This window comes from Neophocaena asiaeorientalis, unplaced genomic scaffold (genome assembly GCF_003031525.2).
Source record: "Neophocaena asiaeorientalis asiaeorientalis breed wild unplaced genomic scaffold, Neophocaena_asiaeorientalis_V1.1 scaffold240, whole genome shotgun sequence".
NCBI lineage: Eukaryota > Metazoa > Chordata > Mammalia > Artiodactyla > Phocoenidae > Neophocaena > Neophocaena asiaeorientalis.
In genome coordinates this window covers 8929424-8949165 of record NW_020185331.1, presented here as the reverse complement: position 1 = coordinate 8949165, position 19742 = coordinate 8929424, and the positions used below count along the sequence as shown (strand labels likewise).

Genomic DNA, 19742 nt, shown 5'->3' with positions numbered 1-19742 from the left:
TACATACAAACCCCTCCATGTAGGCTTCATCTCCTATGTGTATCAACTAAAGCATTAGAGACCTGAGGACTGAACCGTTCCACCAACTAGTTAGATATGTGTGTTTATTTGTTCTTCAACAAATATTTTACTGAGTTCCAATTTTATGTCATGTACTTTTCATTTATGAGTAGACATATTTCAGCTTGTGGAACTACATGTTTTTGGGTTAACTAGGACCTCTGCTGTATCAAGTTTTAAGTAAAAATCTAAACACACAAAATGGAAAATACTAAATATTTTGTATTCATTCAAAACAAAAAGAAAATTAATTTACTTAATTAAATTATAATAATGATCTACATTAGATTATTACAGATATCTATGTTACTGATCTATAATAGCAGTCATCCTTTTTTGGCATCTCTCAATAAATGATCAATATTATTAAGATAGGAATCGTATCCTGCCTGGTTGCGGCTCTAGCATCTCTGCTTACCATGCCTACAATAGTGATAGGAACTCAATAAATGTGTGTGGATTTGGATAGGCTTCCCCAAGGAGTGTAGAGATAAAGTCTTAAAAGGAAACTTAAAAGGAAAAAGGCTCTTAAAATTTAAATAACATCCCAAACATGTTAAAGTCTTCATCTGAAATCCAAATCCCTTCCTTTATTCTGTTCTAGTGCATGTCCTAATTCTGACATAAGAATATCAATGAAAACCTTGCTAAAACCAGAGCAAAGAAGAGAGCTTCTTATTGACTGAAGATAATCAAAGGCTAAGTACACTGATGCCAACTTGTAACTCCATGTACGATAGGATGTGCGTGAGCCAAAATTTTGCAGATTTGACAAATGCAGGAAATGGAATCCCTTTTTGTAAATAGCCTGTGAGCCCACCCCCACATCTAGGTGACACAATGACATCATAACACAAGTCCTTCAAAATCCTACAGCTTGGTTACTCAGAGAACCGCATAATTCTATTGAAGTTGATGAAAAGCTCCCTTGTCGGGAACCCCATCCCTACTGCTTTGAGGATTCTCTCCAAATTTACCATAATAAAAGAATCTTCATTAGAAGCAACAAGGCAAAGGAGCCAGTCTTGCTTCCATCCCAGACTCACTTATTATGGCAGATCCAAGAACACACACACATGCACTCACACTCACACTATGCATTTATGCATCACTGTTTTCTTAAGGACAAAGAACATTGATCCAGGAACCAACCAAGAAGGGAGAGGAGGAATCCATGAAGTTGTGTTTAAGAAGCCGAACATTTTACATTTTACGACACCTGAATTTTAGGAAGGCAATCGATGGTGTTTTGCAGTGAGACCCCAGCAATGAGAGGTAGCATCTCTGTCTGAAGATTTGCTTAAGATGGATGTCCTCTGAACCACTAATGAGCACCTAGTGAGTCTATAGACTTTCAATGTGATAACTCGGCTTTCTAGAGAAATCCAATGAGAGAACCTGAAGGCACAGGATGGATGGCAATCTTAAGAACTCAACAAAACTGATTTGGAAGGCATTCATTTGAGAGGACTGCTAGGCAGAAGTAGTGTCTGCATGTTATGGGAAATAATTAAATCTGTTTTAAATAGCTGTAAGAATAAAGAGATGCAATTCGCTGCATAATTTAAGACTTTTAAATTAAATCTGAGGCAAGGGACTAAAATTTAAAACTTTGATCCATATGTCATTGTTTTAATACTTCAATTTACATACAAAGACTGGAACTTAAAATTTATGATTATAACTTCTTCTGTGAGATTTAACTCTGAAACGTGAAGGCTGTGTCCTCATTAAATGGATTTCAATGAGCTGTAATTTCACATACATTGAAAGACTTATAGCCACATAAAAGTAACCACAATGTAATAGCACTTCATAAATACTGCAGGATGCTGCCAGCCATCGGATGATAGAGAAGTTGACTTTTGATAATTTTTTTGTGTCTGCGAGACACTTATCTGTTGAACTGATAAAGGAATCTGATCTACTTTTTCATCTGCAGAAAGAGTTGGCATAAAGAGTTAGCAGGAAGTGTTAAGTCCAGGCAGGTGTAACTTTCCAGCCCAGATCCAACTCAGAAGGTTCAGCTGTTTTATTCTTCCACACAAAGGAATGGGAGCTGATTTCAGTGAGCCATGGAGATTTAAGAGCCTTTCTCATGCATATATTATTCCTTACTCTGTTCAGCTTTATTCTCTTTGACTCTAGCAAGGTAATTGAGCCCTTCATTTCTTCCCCCTTGTTGCTCCGGATTAAAAAGGAAAGAAGGAAATGAGGCAGGCAATGTATGTTGTCTTTAAGAGGGCTGATGCCTGAAGTTCAGGTTGTATTCAGGTTAGCAGCTCTCTCTAAGGCTCTACTGTTCTCTCTCCTCAATACTGGTCCACAGGCGTTGGTGTATTTCTATTCTTTAGGGTTTCAGAGAATAGATGTTTGCAAAGAACTTCAGTCTGCCTTGACAAGCAAAGAGAGATACTTGGCTCGTTAGTGAGACATCCAGTACAGTAAATATCCCAAGGGCAGGAGTCATGAAATGGTCTTCAGTTTGGATTTTCAATCTTTCAACCTATCTGCTTCAGGTCCTCCAACACCTGTGTCCACCGCCCCTTGAATCAGGGCTTCACCAAACCACACAGTTCTTGCCCAAGTGTGTAACTTCCTCAGGTTTCTGGCTTTGCACTTTGCCATTCATTATTCCATGGCTCTCTGTCTTACCAGCTCATACCGCTGTGTAACCCACCTTTCACGTGCAATGGGAAGTCTCCATCGCATGACAATAGTACTTGGATAAGTTCTGCATCTTCGCCAAAGAGCGGAGATTATTTCAGCAGCCTGGAGGAATGTTGGAATATGTGTGCATGTCCAATAATGCCAATTACAAGAATAATAGAATTATGAAAATGACAGTTTACCTGGCCTAGAAATGACAACTAGGATCATCATCATCTGCCCATCTTTATAGCTAAAGAAACTGAGGTCCAATTGTAAAATGCATTTCAAGCAGCATTCAACCAGGTCTTCTAACTCTCAGGTCACCACCTGCCTTCTTTAGGGCACCTCTTCCACATATAGAGATGTGGATTTCTATAGATCTCTGTAAAGTCACTTACATCTCATAACAACTTAATAACTTGGAAAAGTGATGAAGTGACATCCAGGGCAAGAAATCAAATGTCCATTTCATAGACAGGATCTCATGACTCAATTAAGTCCACCAAGGGATGCTGGGTATAAAAATTCTGAAAGCTATTTAAAATGTTGACAGCAGAGCATAAAACAGTGTAATCATTTCAGTATTGCCGTTGTTATTGTGTGTGCGTGTGTGCACGCGTGTGCACACGCACGCACATTATTATTGGTTAATATGGTATTCACCAGTGTAGCAATGTGATCTCTGGGTGGTACGATTATGAGCAATTTGAATTTTCTTCTTCCAAGTTTTATGCATGTTCTACAGTTTTCTCGAAGAATTCATCATGGCTTTTCTCTCTTTGTTTTTCTTTCTTCTAATAAGGTCAACATATTTCTATTACATATTTTAGTAATAGGAGAAACTCATTGTAGGTTTATTCCTAAAGGAATCTTCCTACTACTCTTTCTTTCAAAATGTAACTTGTTCTTATGACATACCTGAATGTTTACTTTTAGAGTGATTTTTTTAAAAGTCATTCAAAAACATTTATACAATTTACGTCATTGGGCAGCCCCATAGTTTTCCTGCCAAAGGCTGCTGGGGTGATTCCTGAAGACACCATATAGCGGTAACAGTATAGCAACGCCCTTTACCACCTAAAAAGGGTTTTGAAAGCACAATGGATCAAGGTTCTGACCTCTCGGTACCACAACGTCCAGATGAAGTAAGGAGGCCTTTGCTTATGGTCATTTGTCTACTTACACAAGCCAAGTGTTCCTCCTGACTCATGGTGTTCTGTTCCATGCTAAGCCAGACAAGTACAGAAGATATAAAAATGAAATTTGGAAATTTGCTGTTCATTTAAACACATGGTGCTACAGCTTATTTGTAAGTGAAGGATTAAACCATTTTGTGATGTTCCAATAGGAAATTCTTGGTCTGAGCATTAGATCCAGAAGTATTTGGATATTTAGTTAGGCAAGTTCCAAGCATCATAGTCCTCAAAGAAGGTTCAAGCCATCTGTATTTCATCAGAGTGAAGGCGAAATATGCATCCGATCAAATTATTTGGTGGGTCCATAGCCTGGTCTTCCTGGCATCACTGGCCTTGTCAGACCTGAGTTTTCTGGTGAAATCATAAAACCCCGTGGACTACCCTCCTTACTGTTGTGAATGTTCTCCCTTCAGGTTAAAGCATCCAAGTTTACTGTTGCCTTTGCTCCCAGAGAAGCCCGAGGTCTGCATATCTGGAGAGATGCCTGTGCTATTGAAAAGCATCTCCGAATAGGCAAGGGAAGGAGGTTGAGTCTATATTTTGCAATTGTGCCGATATCTAGATATCTTGGGATTATGTCCAGAGCACAGTTTTGAAACTGAGTAGAAGCACATAGGGAATGCTTCAAACCAGACAGCCAGGAAACACTCCCAGCTGATCTGCTGTGGCAGCCTCAGCATTCAGCAATAGTAGTACCTCTTGGAAGTGATGCTAGGAGAGCTAGGAGCAGAAGATGGGGCATGTGCAACTGCCTTTTATCATAGACTGGTGTTGTCCTGTGCTGCAAGGACTTGGTTGGCCACTATAAAATGGCAGTTCCAACATAGTGTCAGCAGTGGATTCCTGTTTACAGCCATCTCACTCTTTGTCAAACACTCATATCATCAGAGGTCTTCATAAATGTGCTTTGTAGCTTCCATGGTGTTTTCTAGAGTGTGGAGTATTACACCGGGCTCCTCTCACATCACTATTTAATGAAGAATTTGATCTGTGCTGGCGTTCCTCTAACGGGTTTTAGTTACTGAGGCTTACAAATGCTCTCTGTTTTTACATATCAGTCAATCCATTCTTCAGCATCCATCTGGGAATGAGCACATGGAATACTTTGAGTGTCTTCTGAACAAGAGGTAGTAGTGATGAACGTGGAGTTAAGAAGAGCTTGGTTCAAACTAATCTTGTGACTCTAGGCAAATTTTAACAGTCTTTTAGGTCTGAGTCTTTTAGGGATGAAGATTCAATGAGGGAGAGACCTTCAAGATGGTGGAGGAGTAAGACATGGAGATCACCTTCCTCCCCACAAATACATCAGAAACACATCTACATGTGGAACAGCTCCTACAGAACACCTACTGAATCTTGGCAGAAGACCTCAGACTTCCCAAAAGGCAAGAAACTCCCCGTATACCTGGCCGTGTGACTGACAGGGTCTTGGTGCTCAGGCCAGGTGTCAGGTCTGTGCCTCTGAGGTGGGAGAGCCGAGTTCAGGACATTAGTCCACCAGAGACCTCCCGGCTCCATGTAATATCAAACGGTGAAAGTTCTCCCAAAGATCTCTATCTCAACACTAAGACCCAGCTCCACTCAATGACCAGCAAGCTACAGTGCTGGACACCCTATGCCAAACAACTAGCAAGACAGGAACATAACCCCATCCATTAGCAGAGAGGCTATCTAAAATCATACTAAGTTCACAGACACCCCAAAACACACCACCAGATGTGGTCCTGCCCACCAGAAAGACAAGATCCAACCTCATCCACCAGAACAAAGACACCAATCTCCTCCACCAGGAAGCCTACACAACCCACTGAACCAACCTTATCCACTGGGGACAGACACCAAAAACAACAGGAACTACAAAAATGCAGGCTGGGAAAAGGAGACCCCAAAAACAGTAAGTTAAGCAAAATGAGAAGACAGAGAAACACAGCAGATGAAGGAGCAAGGTAAAAACCCACCAGACCAAACAAATGAAGAGGAAATAGGCAGTCTACCTGAAAAAGAATTCAGAGTAATGATAGTAAAGATGATCCAAAGTCTTGGAAATGGAATGGAGAAAATACAAGAAACGTTTAAAAAGAACCTAGAAGAACTAAAGAGCAAACAGTGATGAACAACGCAATAAATGAAATTAAAAATTGTCTAGAAGGAATCAATAGCAGAATAACTGAGGCAGGAGAATGGATAAGTGACCTGGAAGATAAAATCGTGCAAATAACTACCACAGAGCAGGATAAAGAGAAAACAATGAAAAGAATTGAGGACAGTCTCAGAGACCTCTAGGACAACATTAAACGCACCAACATTCGAATTATAGGAGTCCCAGAAGAAGAAGAGAAAAAGAAGGGGAATGAGAAAATAGTTGAAGACATTATAGTTGAAAACTTCCCTAATATGGGACAGGGAATAGTCAATCAAGTTCAGGAAGCACAGAGAGTCCCATACAGGATAAATCCAAGGAGAAACACGCCAAGACACATATTGATCAAACTATCAAAAATTAAATACAAAGAAAAAATATTAAAAGCAGCAAGGGGAAAAAAACAAATAACATGCAAGGAAATCCCCATAAAGTTAACAGCTGATCTTTCAGCAGACACTCTGCAAGCCAGAACGGAGTGGCAGGATATATTTAAAATGATGAAAGGGAAAAACCTACAAACAAGATTACTCTACCCAGCAAGGATCTCGTTCAGATTCAATGGAGTAACTAAAACCTTTACAGACAAGCAAAAGCTAAGAGAATTCAGCACCACCAAACCAGCTTTACAAAAAATGCTGAAGGAACTTCCTAGGCAGGAAACACAAGAGAAGGAGAAGACCTACAATAAGAAACCCAAAACAGGGCTTCCCTGGTGGTGCAGTGGTTGAGAGTCCGCCTGCTGATGGAGGGGACACAGGTGCGTGCCCCGGCCTGGGAAGATCCCATATGCAGTGGAGCGGCTGGGCCCGTGAGCCATGGGTGCTGAGCCTGCGCGTCTGGAGTCTGTGCTACGCAACGGGAGAGGCCACAACAGTGAGAAGCCCGCATACCGCAAAAAAAAAAAAAAAAAAAGGACACCCAAAACAATTAAGAAAATGGTAATAGGAACATACATATCAATAACTACCTTAAATGTAAATGGATTAAATGCTGCAACCAAAAGACATAGACTGGCTGAATGGATTCAAAAACAAAACCCATATATATGCTGTCTACAACAGACCCACTTCAGGCCTAGGGACACATACAGACTGAAAATGAGGAGATGGAAAAGATATTCTATGCAAATGGAAATCAAAAAAAGCTGCAGTAGCAATTCTCATATGAGACAAAATAGACTTTAAAATAAAGACTATTACAAGAGCCAAAGAAGGACACTACATAATGATCAAGGGAACAATCCAAGAAGATTTAACAATTGTAAATATTTATGCATCCAACATAGGAGCACCTCAGTACATAAGGCAACTGCTAGAAGCCATAAAAGGGGAAATCGACAGTAACACATTCATAGTAGGGGACTTTAACAACCCACTCTCACCAATGGACAGATCATCCAAAATGAAAATAAATAAGGAAACACAAGCTTAAAATAATACATTAAACAAGACAGACTTAACTGATATTTATAGGACATTCCATCCAAAAACAACAGAATACACTTTCTTCACAAGTGCTCATGGAACATTCTCCAGGACAGATCATATCTCAGGTCACAACTCAAGCCTTGGTAAATTTAAGAAAATTGAAATTGCATCAAATATCTTTTCCGACCGCAATGCTATGAGACTAGATACCACTTACAGGAAAAAAATCTATAAAAAATACAAACACATGGAGGCTAAACAATACACTACTAAATGACCAAGAGATCACTGAAGAAATCAAAGAGGAAATCAAAAGTACCTAGAAACAAATGACAATGAAAACACAACGACCCAAAACCTATGGGATGCAGCAAAAGCAGTTCTAAGAGGGAAGTTTGTAGCAGTATAATCCTACCTCAAGAAACAAGAAACATCTCTAATAAGCAACCTAACCTTACACCTAAAGCAGTTAGAAAAAGAAGAACAAAATAACCCCAAAGTTAGCAGAAGGAAAGAAATCATAAAGATCAGATCAGAAATAAATGAAAAAGAAATGATAGCAAAGATCAGTAAAACTAAAAGCGGTTCTTTGGGAAGATAAACAAGATAGATAAGCCATTAGCCAGACTCATCAAGAAAAAAAGGGAGAAGACTCAAGTCAATAGAATTAGAAATGAAAAAGAAGTAACAACTGACACTGCAGAAATACAAAGGATCATGAGAGATTACTACAGGCAACTATATGCCAATAAAATGGACAACCTGGAAGAAATGGACAAATTCTAGGTAAAGCACAACCTTCCGAGACTGAACCAGGAAGAAATAGAAAATATAAACAGGCCAATCACAAGCACTGAAATTGAGACTGTGATTAAAAATCTTCCAACAGACAAAAGCCCAGGACCAGATGGCTTCACAGGTGAATTTTGCTGAACTTTTAGAAAAGAGCTAACGCCTATCCTTCTCAAAATCTTCCAAAATATAGCAGAGGGAGGAACACTCCCAAACTCCTTCTACGAGGCCACCATTACCCTGATACCAAAACCAGACAAAGTTTTCACAAAGAAAGTAAACTACAGACCAATATCAGTGATGAACATAGATGCAAAAATCCTCAAAAGAACACTAGCAAACAGAACCTAACAGTGCATTAAAAGAATCATACAACATGATCAAGTGGGATTTATTCCAGGAATGCAAGGATTCTTCAATATACGCAAATGAATCAATGTGATACACCATATCAACAAACTGAAGGAGAAAAAACATATGAGCATCTCAATAGATGCAGAAAAAGCTTTTGACAAAATTCAACACCCATTTATAATAAAAACCCTCTAGAAGGTAGGCATACAGGAAACTTACCTGAACATAATAAAGGCCATATATGACAAACCCACAGCCAATATCGTTCTCAGTCGTGAAAAACTGAAACCATTTCCTCTAAGGTCTGGAACAAGACAAGGTTGTCCACAGTCACCACTATTATTGGAAGTTTTAGCCACAGCAGTCAGAGAAGAAAAAGAAATAAAAGGAATCCAAATCAGAAAAGAAGAAGTAAAGCTGTCACTGTTTGAAGATGACATGATACTATACATAGAGAATCCTAAAGATGCTACCAGAAAACTACTAGAGCTAATCAATGAATTTGGTAAAGTAGCAGGTTACAAAATGAATGCACAGAAATCTCTTGCATCCCTATACATTAATGATGAAAAATCTGAAAGAGAAATTAAGGAAACACCCCCATTTACCATTGCAACAAAAAGAATAAAATACCTAGGAATAAGCCTACCTAAGGAGACAAAAGACCTGTATGCAGAAAATTATGACACTGATGAAAGAAATTAAAGGTGATACAAACAGATAGAGATACCATGTTCTTGGATTAGAAGAATCAACATTGTGAAAATGACTATACTACCCAAAGCAAACTACAGATTCAGTGCAGTCCCTATCAAACTACCAATGGCATTTTTCAGAACTAGAACAAAAAATTTTACAATTTGTATGGAAACACAAAAGACCCCGAATAGCCAAAGCAATCTTGAGAAAGAAAAACAGAGCTGGAGGAATCAGGCTCCCTGACTTCAGACTGTACTACAAAGCTACAGTAATCAAGACAGTATGGTACTGGCACAAAAACAGAAATATAGATCAGTGGAACAGGATAGAAAGCTCAGAGATAGATCCACACACATATGGTCACCTTATCTTTGATAGAGGAGGCAAGAATATACAATGGAGAAAAGACAGCCTCTTCAATAAGTGGTGCTGGGAAAACTAGACAGCTACATGTAAAACAATGAAATTAGAACATTCCCTAACACCATACACAAAAATAAACTCAAAATGGATTAAAGACCTAAATGTAAGGCCAGGCACTATAAAACTCTTAGGGGAAAACATAGGCAGGACAGTCTATGACATAAATCACAGCAAGATCCTTTTTGACCCACCTGCTAGAGAAATGGAAATTAAAAAACATAAACAAATGGGACCTAATGAAACTTAAAAGCTTTTGCACAGCAAAGGAAACCATAAACAAGACGAAAAGACAGCCCTCACAATGGGAGAAAATATTTGCAAATGAAGCAACTGACAAAGGATTAATCTCCGAAATATGTAAGGAACTCATGCAGCTCAATATCAAAAAAACAAACAACCCAATCCAAAAATGGGCAGAAGACCTAAATAGTCATTTCTCCATAGAAGATATACAGATTCCCAATAAACACATGAAAGGATGCTCAACATCACTAATCATTAGAGAAATGAAAAACTACAATGAGGTATCAACTCACACTAGTCAGAATGGCCATCATCAAAAAATCTAGAAACAATAAATGCTGGACAGGGTGTGGAGAAAAGGGAACCCTCTTGCACTGTTGGTGGGAATGTAAATTGATACAGCCACTATGGAGAACAGTATGGAGGTTCCTTATAAAACTACAAATAAAACTACCATTCGACACAGCAATCCCACTGCTGGGCATATACCCTGAGAAAACCGTAATTCAAAAAGAGACATGTACCACAGTGTTCACTGCAGCTCTATTTACAATAGGCAGGACATGGAAGCAACCTAAGTGTCCATCGACAGATGAATGGATAAAGAAGATGTGGCACATATATACAATAGAATATTACTCAGCCATAAAAAGAAACAAAATTGTATTATCTGTAGTGAGGTGGATGGACCTAGAGACTGTCATACAGCGTGAAGTAAGTCAGAGAGAGGAAAACAAATACCGTATGCTAACACATATATATGGAATCTAAAAAACAAAAAAATAGCTCTGAAGAACCTAGGGGCAGGACAGGAATAAAGACACAGATGTAGAGCATGGACTTGAGGACACAGGGAGGGGGAAGGGTAAGCTGAGACGAAGTGAGAGAGTGGCATGGTCATACATACACTACCAAATGTAAAATATCTAGTCTGAAGCAGTCACATAGCACAGGGAGATCAGATTGGTCCTTTGTGACCACCTAGAGGGGCGGGATAGGGAGGGTGGGAGGGAGAGGCAAGAGAGAGGATATATGGGGATATATGTATATGTATAGTTGATTCACTTTGTTATAAAGGAGAAACAAAAACACCATTGTAACGCAATTATACTCCAATAAAGATGTTAAAAAAATAAAAAGCTATCTATAACAAAAATATAAAAAAATTTTTTTTTAAAGATTCAATGAGAAACTATAGAGAGAAATGCTGTTATTATTTCTGGGACAGAAAACTTTTGAGAAATGTTCTCTTTTTCCTTAGTGACCATCAGGAATTGTTCTAGAACAATCTTAGCACAATTCACGTAATAAGTCACATGCCAGAGGTCGGTCTTATTGAATAAGCACAAGGGGGATAGCGCTTCTTTCCATGAACTCCTTTCCACCTGCTGACAAAATCTCTTCTTTGGAGGCCAGAGCAACATTATACTATAGTTATCTCCTTTTCTGTTTCTTCTGGAGACTCAGCCATAAAAAACCTTATCAGTCTAAGTCTAAAGTTGCTAACCTGAGTCGCATACCCTGGAATAGGACATGCAAGGCAAAGGTGGATTATTTGTTTTTCTAATTTATTTTATTGAAGTATAGTTGATTCACAGTTATGTTAATTTCTGATGTACAGCAAAATGATTCAGTTATACATGTATATACATTCTTTTTCATATTCTCTTTCATTATGGTTTATCACAGGATGTTAAATATAGTTCCCCGTACTATACAGTAGGACCTTATTGTTTATCCATTCAATATAATAGCTTGCATCTGCTATTCCCAAACTCCCCCAGCCCCCACCCGCTTGGCAACCATAAGTCTGTTCTCTATGTCTGTGAGTCTGTTTCTGTTTCATAGATAAGTTCATCTGTGTCATATTTTAGATTCTACATATAACTGACATACGGTGTTTGTCTTTCTCTTTCTGACTTACTTCACTTAGTATGATAATCTCTAGGTCCATCCATGTGGCTGCAAATGGTATTATTTCGTTCTTTTTTATGGCTGAGTAGTATTCCATTGTATATATGTACCACATCTGCTTTATCCATTCCTCTGTCGATGGACATTTAAGTTGTTTCCATGTCTTGGCTATTGTGAATAGTGCTGCTCTGAACATAGGGGTGCATGTGTCTTCTTGAATTATAGCTTTGTCCAGATTTATGCCTAGGAGTAGGATTGCTGGATCATATGGCAGCTCTATTTTTAGTTTGTTGAACCTCTATACTGTTTCCCATAGTGGCTGCACAGATTTACCTTCCCAAAATGTGGATTATTTTTATTTCACACTCCCCATCCTGCCCAAGTACCTTTAGCCATAAGAAGAAAGACTGAAATGTCTGATTTTTGTTTCTGGCATTTAATGCCCCTAGTGATATCTTTGTTCAAATACTGTGGTCAAAAAAACATTAAAATAATAATAGAAATCCAAGACCAAAGTCGGCTGTATCTCATGATCAATCTAACCAATGTCTGTGTTACCTCCTGGTTATTTCCTATATACTTAATATTTAAATGTTTATAGTAACAGTAGGAATAAAGTATTGTGTTTTGTGATGTTTCTTATGTTATCCCCTACTCCACTGCTTCTTTTAAATTTGATGAAATCTTTATTGCCCCTCCTTTACTCCTCTCTTTTAACCCTGCTGATCTTCCTCTGCCCCTCACTTCACTTCACCCCTGGGGTAATCAGTGTTAACAGGCTGGGTTGTTTTAACCAGCACACTTATGCTCATGCAAACACATACAGACTTACAGTACTTGTGTTATTTTATGCATTTAAAACTAGATTATACTATAGGTGTTTCACTTCAATGTAGTTTTTGCTGCATAAACTGTAAGGTACCTTCCAGGACTGAATTTCAGTAAAACCTGAGTCAGGCCCACCCTCGAGCCTTGCAAGGACCAGCCTCTGACAAACGAGTCCAGTTTCTATCTGCAGTGGGTCCCTAATGCCTTCAGGTGGGTCTTGGAGTCTCATTTCTGGACTGAGGCTGTCAGTGTTGAGTTACTGTAGCATTTGTTTTCCCATTTTTCTCTGAAGCCCTGTTACAGGACCTGATAGGTTAGGTTCACACACCTTTCATTTCTCAGGCTACATTTCTTGGCTTCATTGTGGCCATTTGATATATTTGTTTTTCTATTACAGAAGCCAGCGCTGCCCTTGGAGAATCCCTGTGTAGATTTCACGTGGCTTTTGTGCCTTTCTTGGGCACTTCTTTTGAGCTAGTACTCTCGGTTCTGTGTCTATATTAGGGCATGTGGCTGAATGGCATTAGGTCTAAAGAATTTTATGTGACAGTCTAGATATTTCCCAGCGTAGGTTGTGTTTTGGGAATGACTTGTCGTTAGGTTGAAGTACCTCTTGATACACAAGATTTTCCTGATTACTGAGTATGAATGCCTGTCATTTCCCATATTCTCTAACTTATGTATGGCTTGAACATGACACTGCTTCACCAGAGGGAAGACATTAGGGTAGTGTATGGAGTTCACAACAACCCATCTTTCCACTTATAAGCAAAAATATTGTCGGGGGCAGGGAAATGGTCAGAGCCAGGAATAGAGTCTAAACAAGAAAAGAAAGTGAGGCTTGCCTTTGTTATCACCTTTCTCTCACTCTAAAAGGCATTGCAAGTAAATTCCAATGAAAGGAACTCAACAGGGACTGAGCTGCAAGGATAAAGCTAAACCACAAATCATCTTGGACCTGTTTTTAAGCCTCTCACCAGCTATGGGACTTCTGGCTTCTCGTTTAACCTGTTTGTGCTCCAGTTCTCCTGGTATAGCAAATAGAAATAACATCTTCCCTTGGTGTCTCCCAAAGGTCCTAACAGCCAGATGAGATAATATACAAGAAAGCACTTTAACGAACAAGCATGGTAGAAATGCACAATTTTCAAAATTTATTTTTTTCTTTCTTAAATTTTCAAAATGTATTGAACAGAAAAGAATCATCTGCAAGCGCTGTGTTAGGTACTGAAGATACAGGCCTTCAGGGTACATCTCAGCCCTGTATACAAACTACCTTCATATTATCCAGCAACTCGTTTTCCTAGAGAACTGACCTTGACCGAGTGTGTCGTGGAACTTTTGTGATTGTGCCCCAGCCACTAACAGTGAGTTTAGTTCTTCCATTCCTGGCTCTATTAATACATCCTTAGCACTTAGAATCCTAAAACATCCTGGGAAAACTTTCACCATTGTGCCAAGGTGGAATAGGAATGGCATCAGCTTGTGTTCTACTGTATTCATCTTTAGATGAGTTCGCTCACAAGAAAACCTAACGTTCGACAGTCTGAACCAGTGGGCCTCAACCTTTGGTGCAGCCCAGCATCAGCTGTGGACCTTTTTCAGGCCACAGCAGGACCAAGCATCCTCCCCAGAGGTCCCGAACCAGGAGGTGGGTCTTGGATGATAACTGGACATCAGCTTTTTTTTTCTTTTAGTTTCTATAAGAGATTTTGATATCAAAGGCTGAGATTCATTGATTTCAAAACCAATAAACTATGGGAATTAATTTAGCGGGAAGGTGAATGTAATTTCCTGTTGCAACTCATATATCTATCTACCTATCATCTATCGTGAACTATGGCCTAATTGGCTTCCCAGAATATTTGGGCCTCCTTCCAGTGCATCCTCCATATTGTAGCCAGAGTGATCTTTTTGAATTAAAAATATTACCATGCCATCTTCCCCCACACCCCTGCTTCAAACACCGATGTCTCCCCATTGCTCTTAGGAGAAAGATCGAAGTCAGAAACTAGGCCGCCAAATCCTAAAATGCCATCGTCTCCTCTCCAGTCTAATTTCACATGTTCCTACTGTGCCTGTATTGTTAGCTTCCTTTAACTGTATCACCCCCTTCTGCCACAGGGCCCTTGCACACCTGGTTCCTGTTGTCCTCATTGCCTGAACTCCTCACCTCCATCTCTTTTGCTCATGTCCTTTGTTTGGTTAAATTCTTTCCTTCAGGCCTTCTCAGCTCAGATATCACTTCTTCCTGAAGCCTTTGTTTCTTTTTTTTTTTTTAATTTATTTTATTTATTTATTTTTGGCTGCATTGGGTCTTCATTGCTGCGTGCAGGCTTTCTCTAGTTGCGGCGAGCTACTCTTCATTGCCGTGCACGGGCTTCTCACTGTGGTGGCTTCTCTTGTTGCAGAGCATGGTCTCTAGGTGCACAGGCTCAGTAGTTGTGGCTCACGGCCACAGCAGTTGTGGTGCACGGGCTTAGTTGCTCCGTTGCATGTGGGATCTTCCCGGACTAGGGCTTGAACCCGTCCGTGTCCCCTGCATTGGCAGGTGGATTCTTAACCACTGCACCACCAGGGAAGCCCCTTGAAGCCTTTCTTGAAGTTCTCAATCGGGTTAGATTTTCAGCTCTCTACTTCTCCCTGCTGTACAAGCTTACAATGCCATGGACCTCTGACATCATCCCCTAGAATAGCTTTTTATTTATTTTTGTGATTATTAAAGTCCATCTGTCTCACCAGTAGTTTTTTTGCTCAAGAAAGCCCAGACCACATCTGTTTTGTTTAGTTGGTTATAATTTACTTAACAGCATTTTCTCCATTTAGTACCTGACATAAGATAGACACCTAATAAATATCTGTCACTGGTCGAATTAATGAACGACCAGAAGAAAGAAAGAATGACCCCATTAAAGCGGGGCAGGCATACCTAATCAAATGGTGACCTAGGACTTAGGAATTCTTCCCTTTGTCCTGTTTCTTATTCTGTAAAACAGTTAGTATCCCTGCCTGAGATGGTAATTGCAGCCCAAGGAAGTCAGAGGTTGATGTAGGTGAGCCCCAAAGTGATGCAGCTACAACTGTGTTAGGTTTTTCAAGCACCTGAGAGCCGCTGACGGCAAAGGCACGAGATCCGGTGTGTTCCACTTGAGTGGGCAAAGCTGCAACAAACAGGGGTGAATCTGCTGCCTTCAGCTGTCAGATACTTGGCCCCTGGATGCTCTCTTCTCCTGTGCAGAACACCAAGCCCAGAGGCCTGTGCCCACATCAGGAGGCCTTGGGGATCTCACATTTGATTGGGGGATTTCATGTCTTTACCCACTGGGGCTCTCAGATGTGTGGTAAACCTGATATACATATATCTGTATATCTATATCTCCATCCCTGTACCTGACCTAATATTCTAAAAGCCTGGCTCCTCCACTCTATTGGCAGCCCTACTGATGCACTAGTCCAAATGCCGTGAGACTCCCTCCTTTCACCTGTGATGTACACAGAGAACATTGTCCACCGTGGAGAATTAGGAATGCTATCAGGCCAACAGACAGTGGACATCCAGACAGAACTTGGGAGGAGTTTCAAGTAACTGACAAGAGGTCTAAGTCCAGGGCCACACAAGGAGAGTGGTGAATACCAGACAGAAAGAGCAACGCAAGGTAGACTCAAGCAGTAGCAGCCAAAGCTGTACTTTCCCCAGTAACGGGGGTAGTAGCTGCTCTCTCTCTGTGGAGGCCGAAGTAGAATCAGCTGAGAGGCTAATCTCCCTTCTTTCTTCTTGCAAATGGTGACCCTACCTGATGTCCACTCTGTCTCCGCAAAGAACCCTATACCTCTCTTTCCCTCTCTGTCTGTCTCTCAACCTCTTTCTCAGAAACTATAGTGCTTGTTTCATTCCATAGATAACCTGGTTAATTAAGCCTAGCGACTCCTGGTATTTCCCTGAGACACTTGTCCCAAATAACGTGAGTAGATTTTAAGGTGGGTTCTTCCTCCATGCCCAAACCCAGGATTCTCTGGCAGCAACTCTGTTGAAAATACAGAAAACATGGGAGGAAACTGACCAAAAACAGAAGGAGAAATTGATCAGTCCAATCTGGTTGTCCAAATGAAGGACAAGTCAGCAAGAATGGCTGACATGTATATTTATTAGTAAAGGGAATTCAGGTAATTGCACAATGTCTGGGCTTGTGGATATTTGTTTCATAATTTTGAATGGAGTTTCTTTTTCCCACCCTAGGGGAGAATTTTTGCCCAAGTCCTTACTGAAGGTTAGCTGCTGTGTACCCCCTCACACAATGGTTGGCTGGGCACAGATCAGAAGAGTAGGTCACATAGATTCCTAAGATTTGAATTGCTTTTCCTTTCCCTATGAATTAATCTTTTAAATGTCAGCATTTTAAACTTGCCCTTTTCACAAAATATGATACCATATGAACCTTACTTAATTGAAAATACATTTCTATTTCAAAGGTTTTTTGTTTTCTTTCCCACCCCCAAAATGGGAAAAGCTAACGAAACAAGCAAAGAAACTTGTTAAAGGATGGGCTGCCTGTGAGGGATGCTGGGTTTTGTCAGTTTTTCTAAGAAACTATTCCTTAAGAATCTCAACTAATTCCACAGGCTATTTTTTTTTTTTTTTTTACAGGTTTGGGATTTTATAAAGCAGACTTTATCTTCTCCTGCTCACTAGTGGGAAGTTTAGAATCATATGATTCCAGTCCAGCTTTAAAAGGGATATAGCAAATCTTTTACAGCTGCATTGTTTTTACAGTCATTCATTTTGGTATCGAATTTTACAGATGACTGATTACTCACATGTCTTCTATAACAACCTTTGAGTTAAGATGGTAAGACATTAATATGCCCGTTTCACAGATTAGGTAACTGAGACCAAAGGAGACTGAATGACTTGCATGAAGTCATCCAGCTGGTTAATGGGACAACAGGATTAGAGCTGGGAGGAGCTGTCAATGCTTTACCCACCTATAATGAATGAAACCCAAGTCCAGAGCGATGAGTTCAAATCCCAAGACTGCTGCTAACTAGCTGTGGTAACCCTGAGCAAATGGTTAAAACTTTCTTCACTTCAGCTTTCTCATCTGTAAAATGAACAAACATTGCCCACTTTTCTCTAGACTGAGATCCTGTGAAGAAGAAAATGAGATCATTTTGATAGTACAAAATGCTGAAATGTAAACAAGATAACCATCATTATCTTAAACAATAATAGGGCTGAGTCCAATGTCATATCGTGTGTAAGGCAAGGTGTCTCCTGTCCTTCCTCCAGCACAGTTAGGGAACCAGATATAAAGAAGGGGATTTGGGGGTCCAGGACACATGGGAAGTGGTCCTTGATTATGTCAGGGAGGCTGAAGTTTTTAAACTGTGTATGTAAGCCTTGTATTCATGTGTATGATCAGACTGTAAACAAAACCTTCAGAGAAACTGAATATCAAATTGGAGCTGATAATCAAACACTTAATTTTCCAAATCTTGAAACTTTTGGGAGTTGGTGCCCTTCAGATTTGGAGAGCATCCATCTTAGTAAACTCCCGTCTGCCAAGGAATGTCACAGGGATCCTGTCACACAGACAGATGCTCCCAGCTATAGGAGGGAACCAGGGCTGCCTTTTGAGCCCGGGGCTCACACAAGCCCCAACCCCTGGAGAAGCAGCAGCGAAGCACCTCCGACTCCCCTTCCTCTGATGTTGTCTTTCAGGGTGACGTCCAGAGGACATTCATCCAAGTGGACTTCGGGGATGGCATCGCAGTGTCTTATGTCAACCTCAGCTCCATGGAGGATGGGATCAAACACGTCTATCACAATGTGGGCATTTTCCGAGTGACCGTGCAGGTGGACAACAGTCTGGGGTCTGACAGCGCCGTCCTGTACTTACATGTAACTTGTATGTTATTACTGTTGTTGGTTTATGACATATTTTAGATATTGTGTCCTTTTAAAGATTTAATCCAAAATTCCTTATCTAGAAGAAGCTCACTAGTCACCTTTTAGCAGGAGGGGAGAGGAGAGTGAGAGAACCAAGTGGGGAGAAAGCAAGAAGAAACCAGGGTTTAGTTTTGAGTGAACTGGACTCTGGTTTGCTTCACATTGTTCTCTTGCACTGACTCTGCCTCTTCCAAATGCTTCTGAGAGACGATACCTGTGTCTGTGCTGGGCCTGAGCAGCTTGCTGGGCTGGTTGATTGAATATGAATTTGTTGGTGGGGGGGTCGTTCTTTGGGGTTCTTTTTTTTTTGGTCGGAAATGTTTGAGAACAATCCCCATTAGCACAAGTAATGGAATTTCTCCCCGTCTGATTTTTTTTTTTCTCTTCCCATGTTATATCTCATTATTAATAATTCTTTTAGACTTTTGTTCCTTTTTTAAAAAAAGAATATGTTTCCTGGACTTTGATCTGTGATGATTTGGTCCTAGAAGGTGGCATAGAGGGAAAGAGGGTAAATAATGTTAAGGAAGCTACATTTAGAAATAGTTTCAAAAAGTATTAAAGCTTTTCCCCCATTGAGGAGTTCAAAGGTGTCCTAATGAGACAATGATATCTCCTAAGCTGTGTTTGGTAAAAATGTTTGCCATGAGTGCCTCTTATTCTTGGTGTATATGGGTGTCCCCAGACAGGCATAGGACTTGTTTAGATTGCTGGATAAATGGCTTACTTTTAAATGAAAGCTAGCCCCTTTATAGGAATGGTCATGTTCAGATTCCAAGTTCTAGGCCAGGAGTATTAAGGCTAGGCAGTATTCCATGCCTCTCACCTGACTTTTGTGCATTGAACCAAACTGAGCACAGAAAGTACCAAGTAGAATCTCTTTTGTTAAGCTGCTGTGATCCAGTGGGTGGATAAGACTATTTGGGGGTCCCCAAGAGATTGTTCCTTAGTGAGATTTCCTGCCCTGTCAGTCATTCTTGATCCTTATCTCCTGTACACTCAGGACCCAAGTGCTTCAAAGAAACACACCCATCCTTCTTTGAGTTTAAACAGAGTTCTGCAAG

The 19742-nt window shown here is 40.2% G+C and overlaps 1 protein-coding gene across 4 annotated transcripts in view; it reads left to right on the top strand.

Moving 5' to 3' along the window:
* Nucleotides 1-19742, top strand: part of SORCS1 (sortilin related VPS10 domain containing receptor 1) — a 539290-nt gene that overhangs the window by 468100 nt on the left and 51448 nt on the right. For all 4 annotated transcript variants that reach the window (XM_024734898.1, XM_024734896.1, XM_024734899.1 and 1 more), the window contains exon 19: nucleotides 18451-18637. In XM_024734898.1, coding sequence (XP_024590666.1) covers nucleotides 18451-18637 — 187 coding nt within the window. The remainder of the gene's footprint in view (nucleotides 1-18450; nucleotides 18638-19742) is intronic.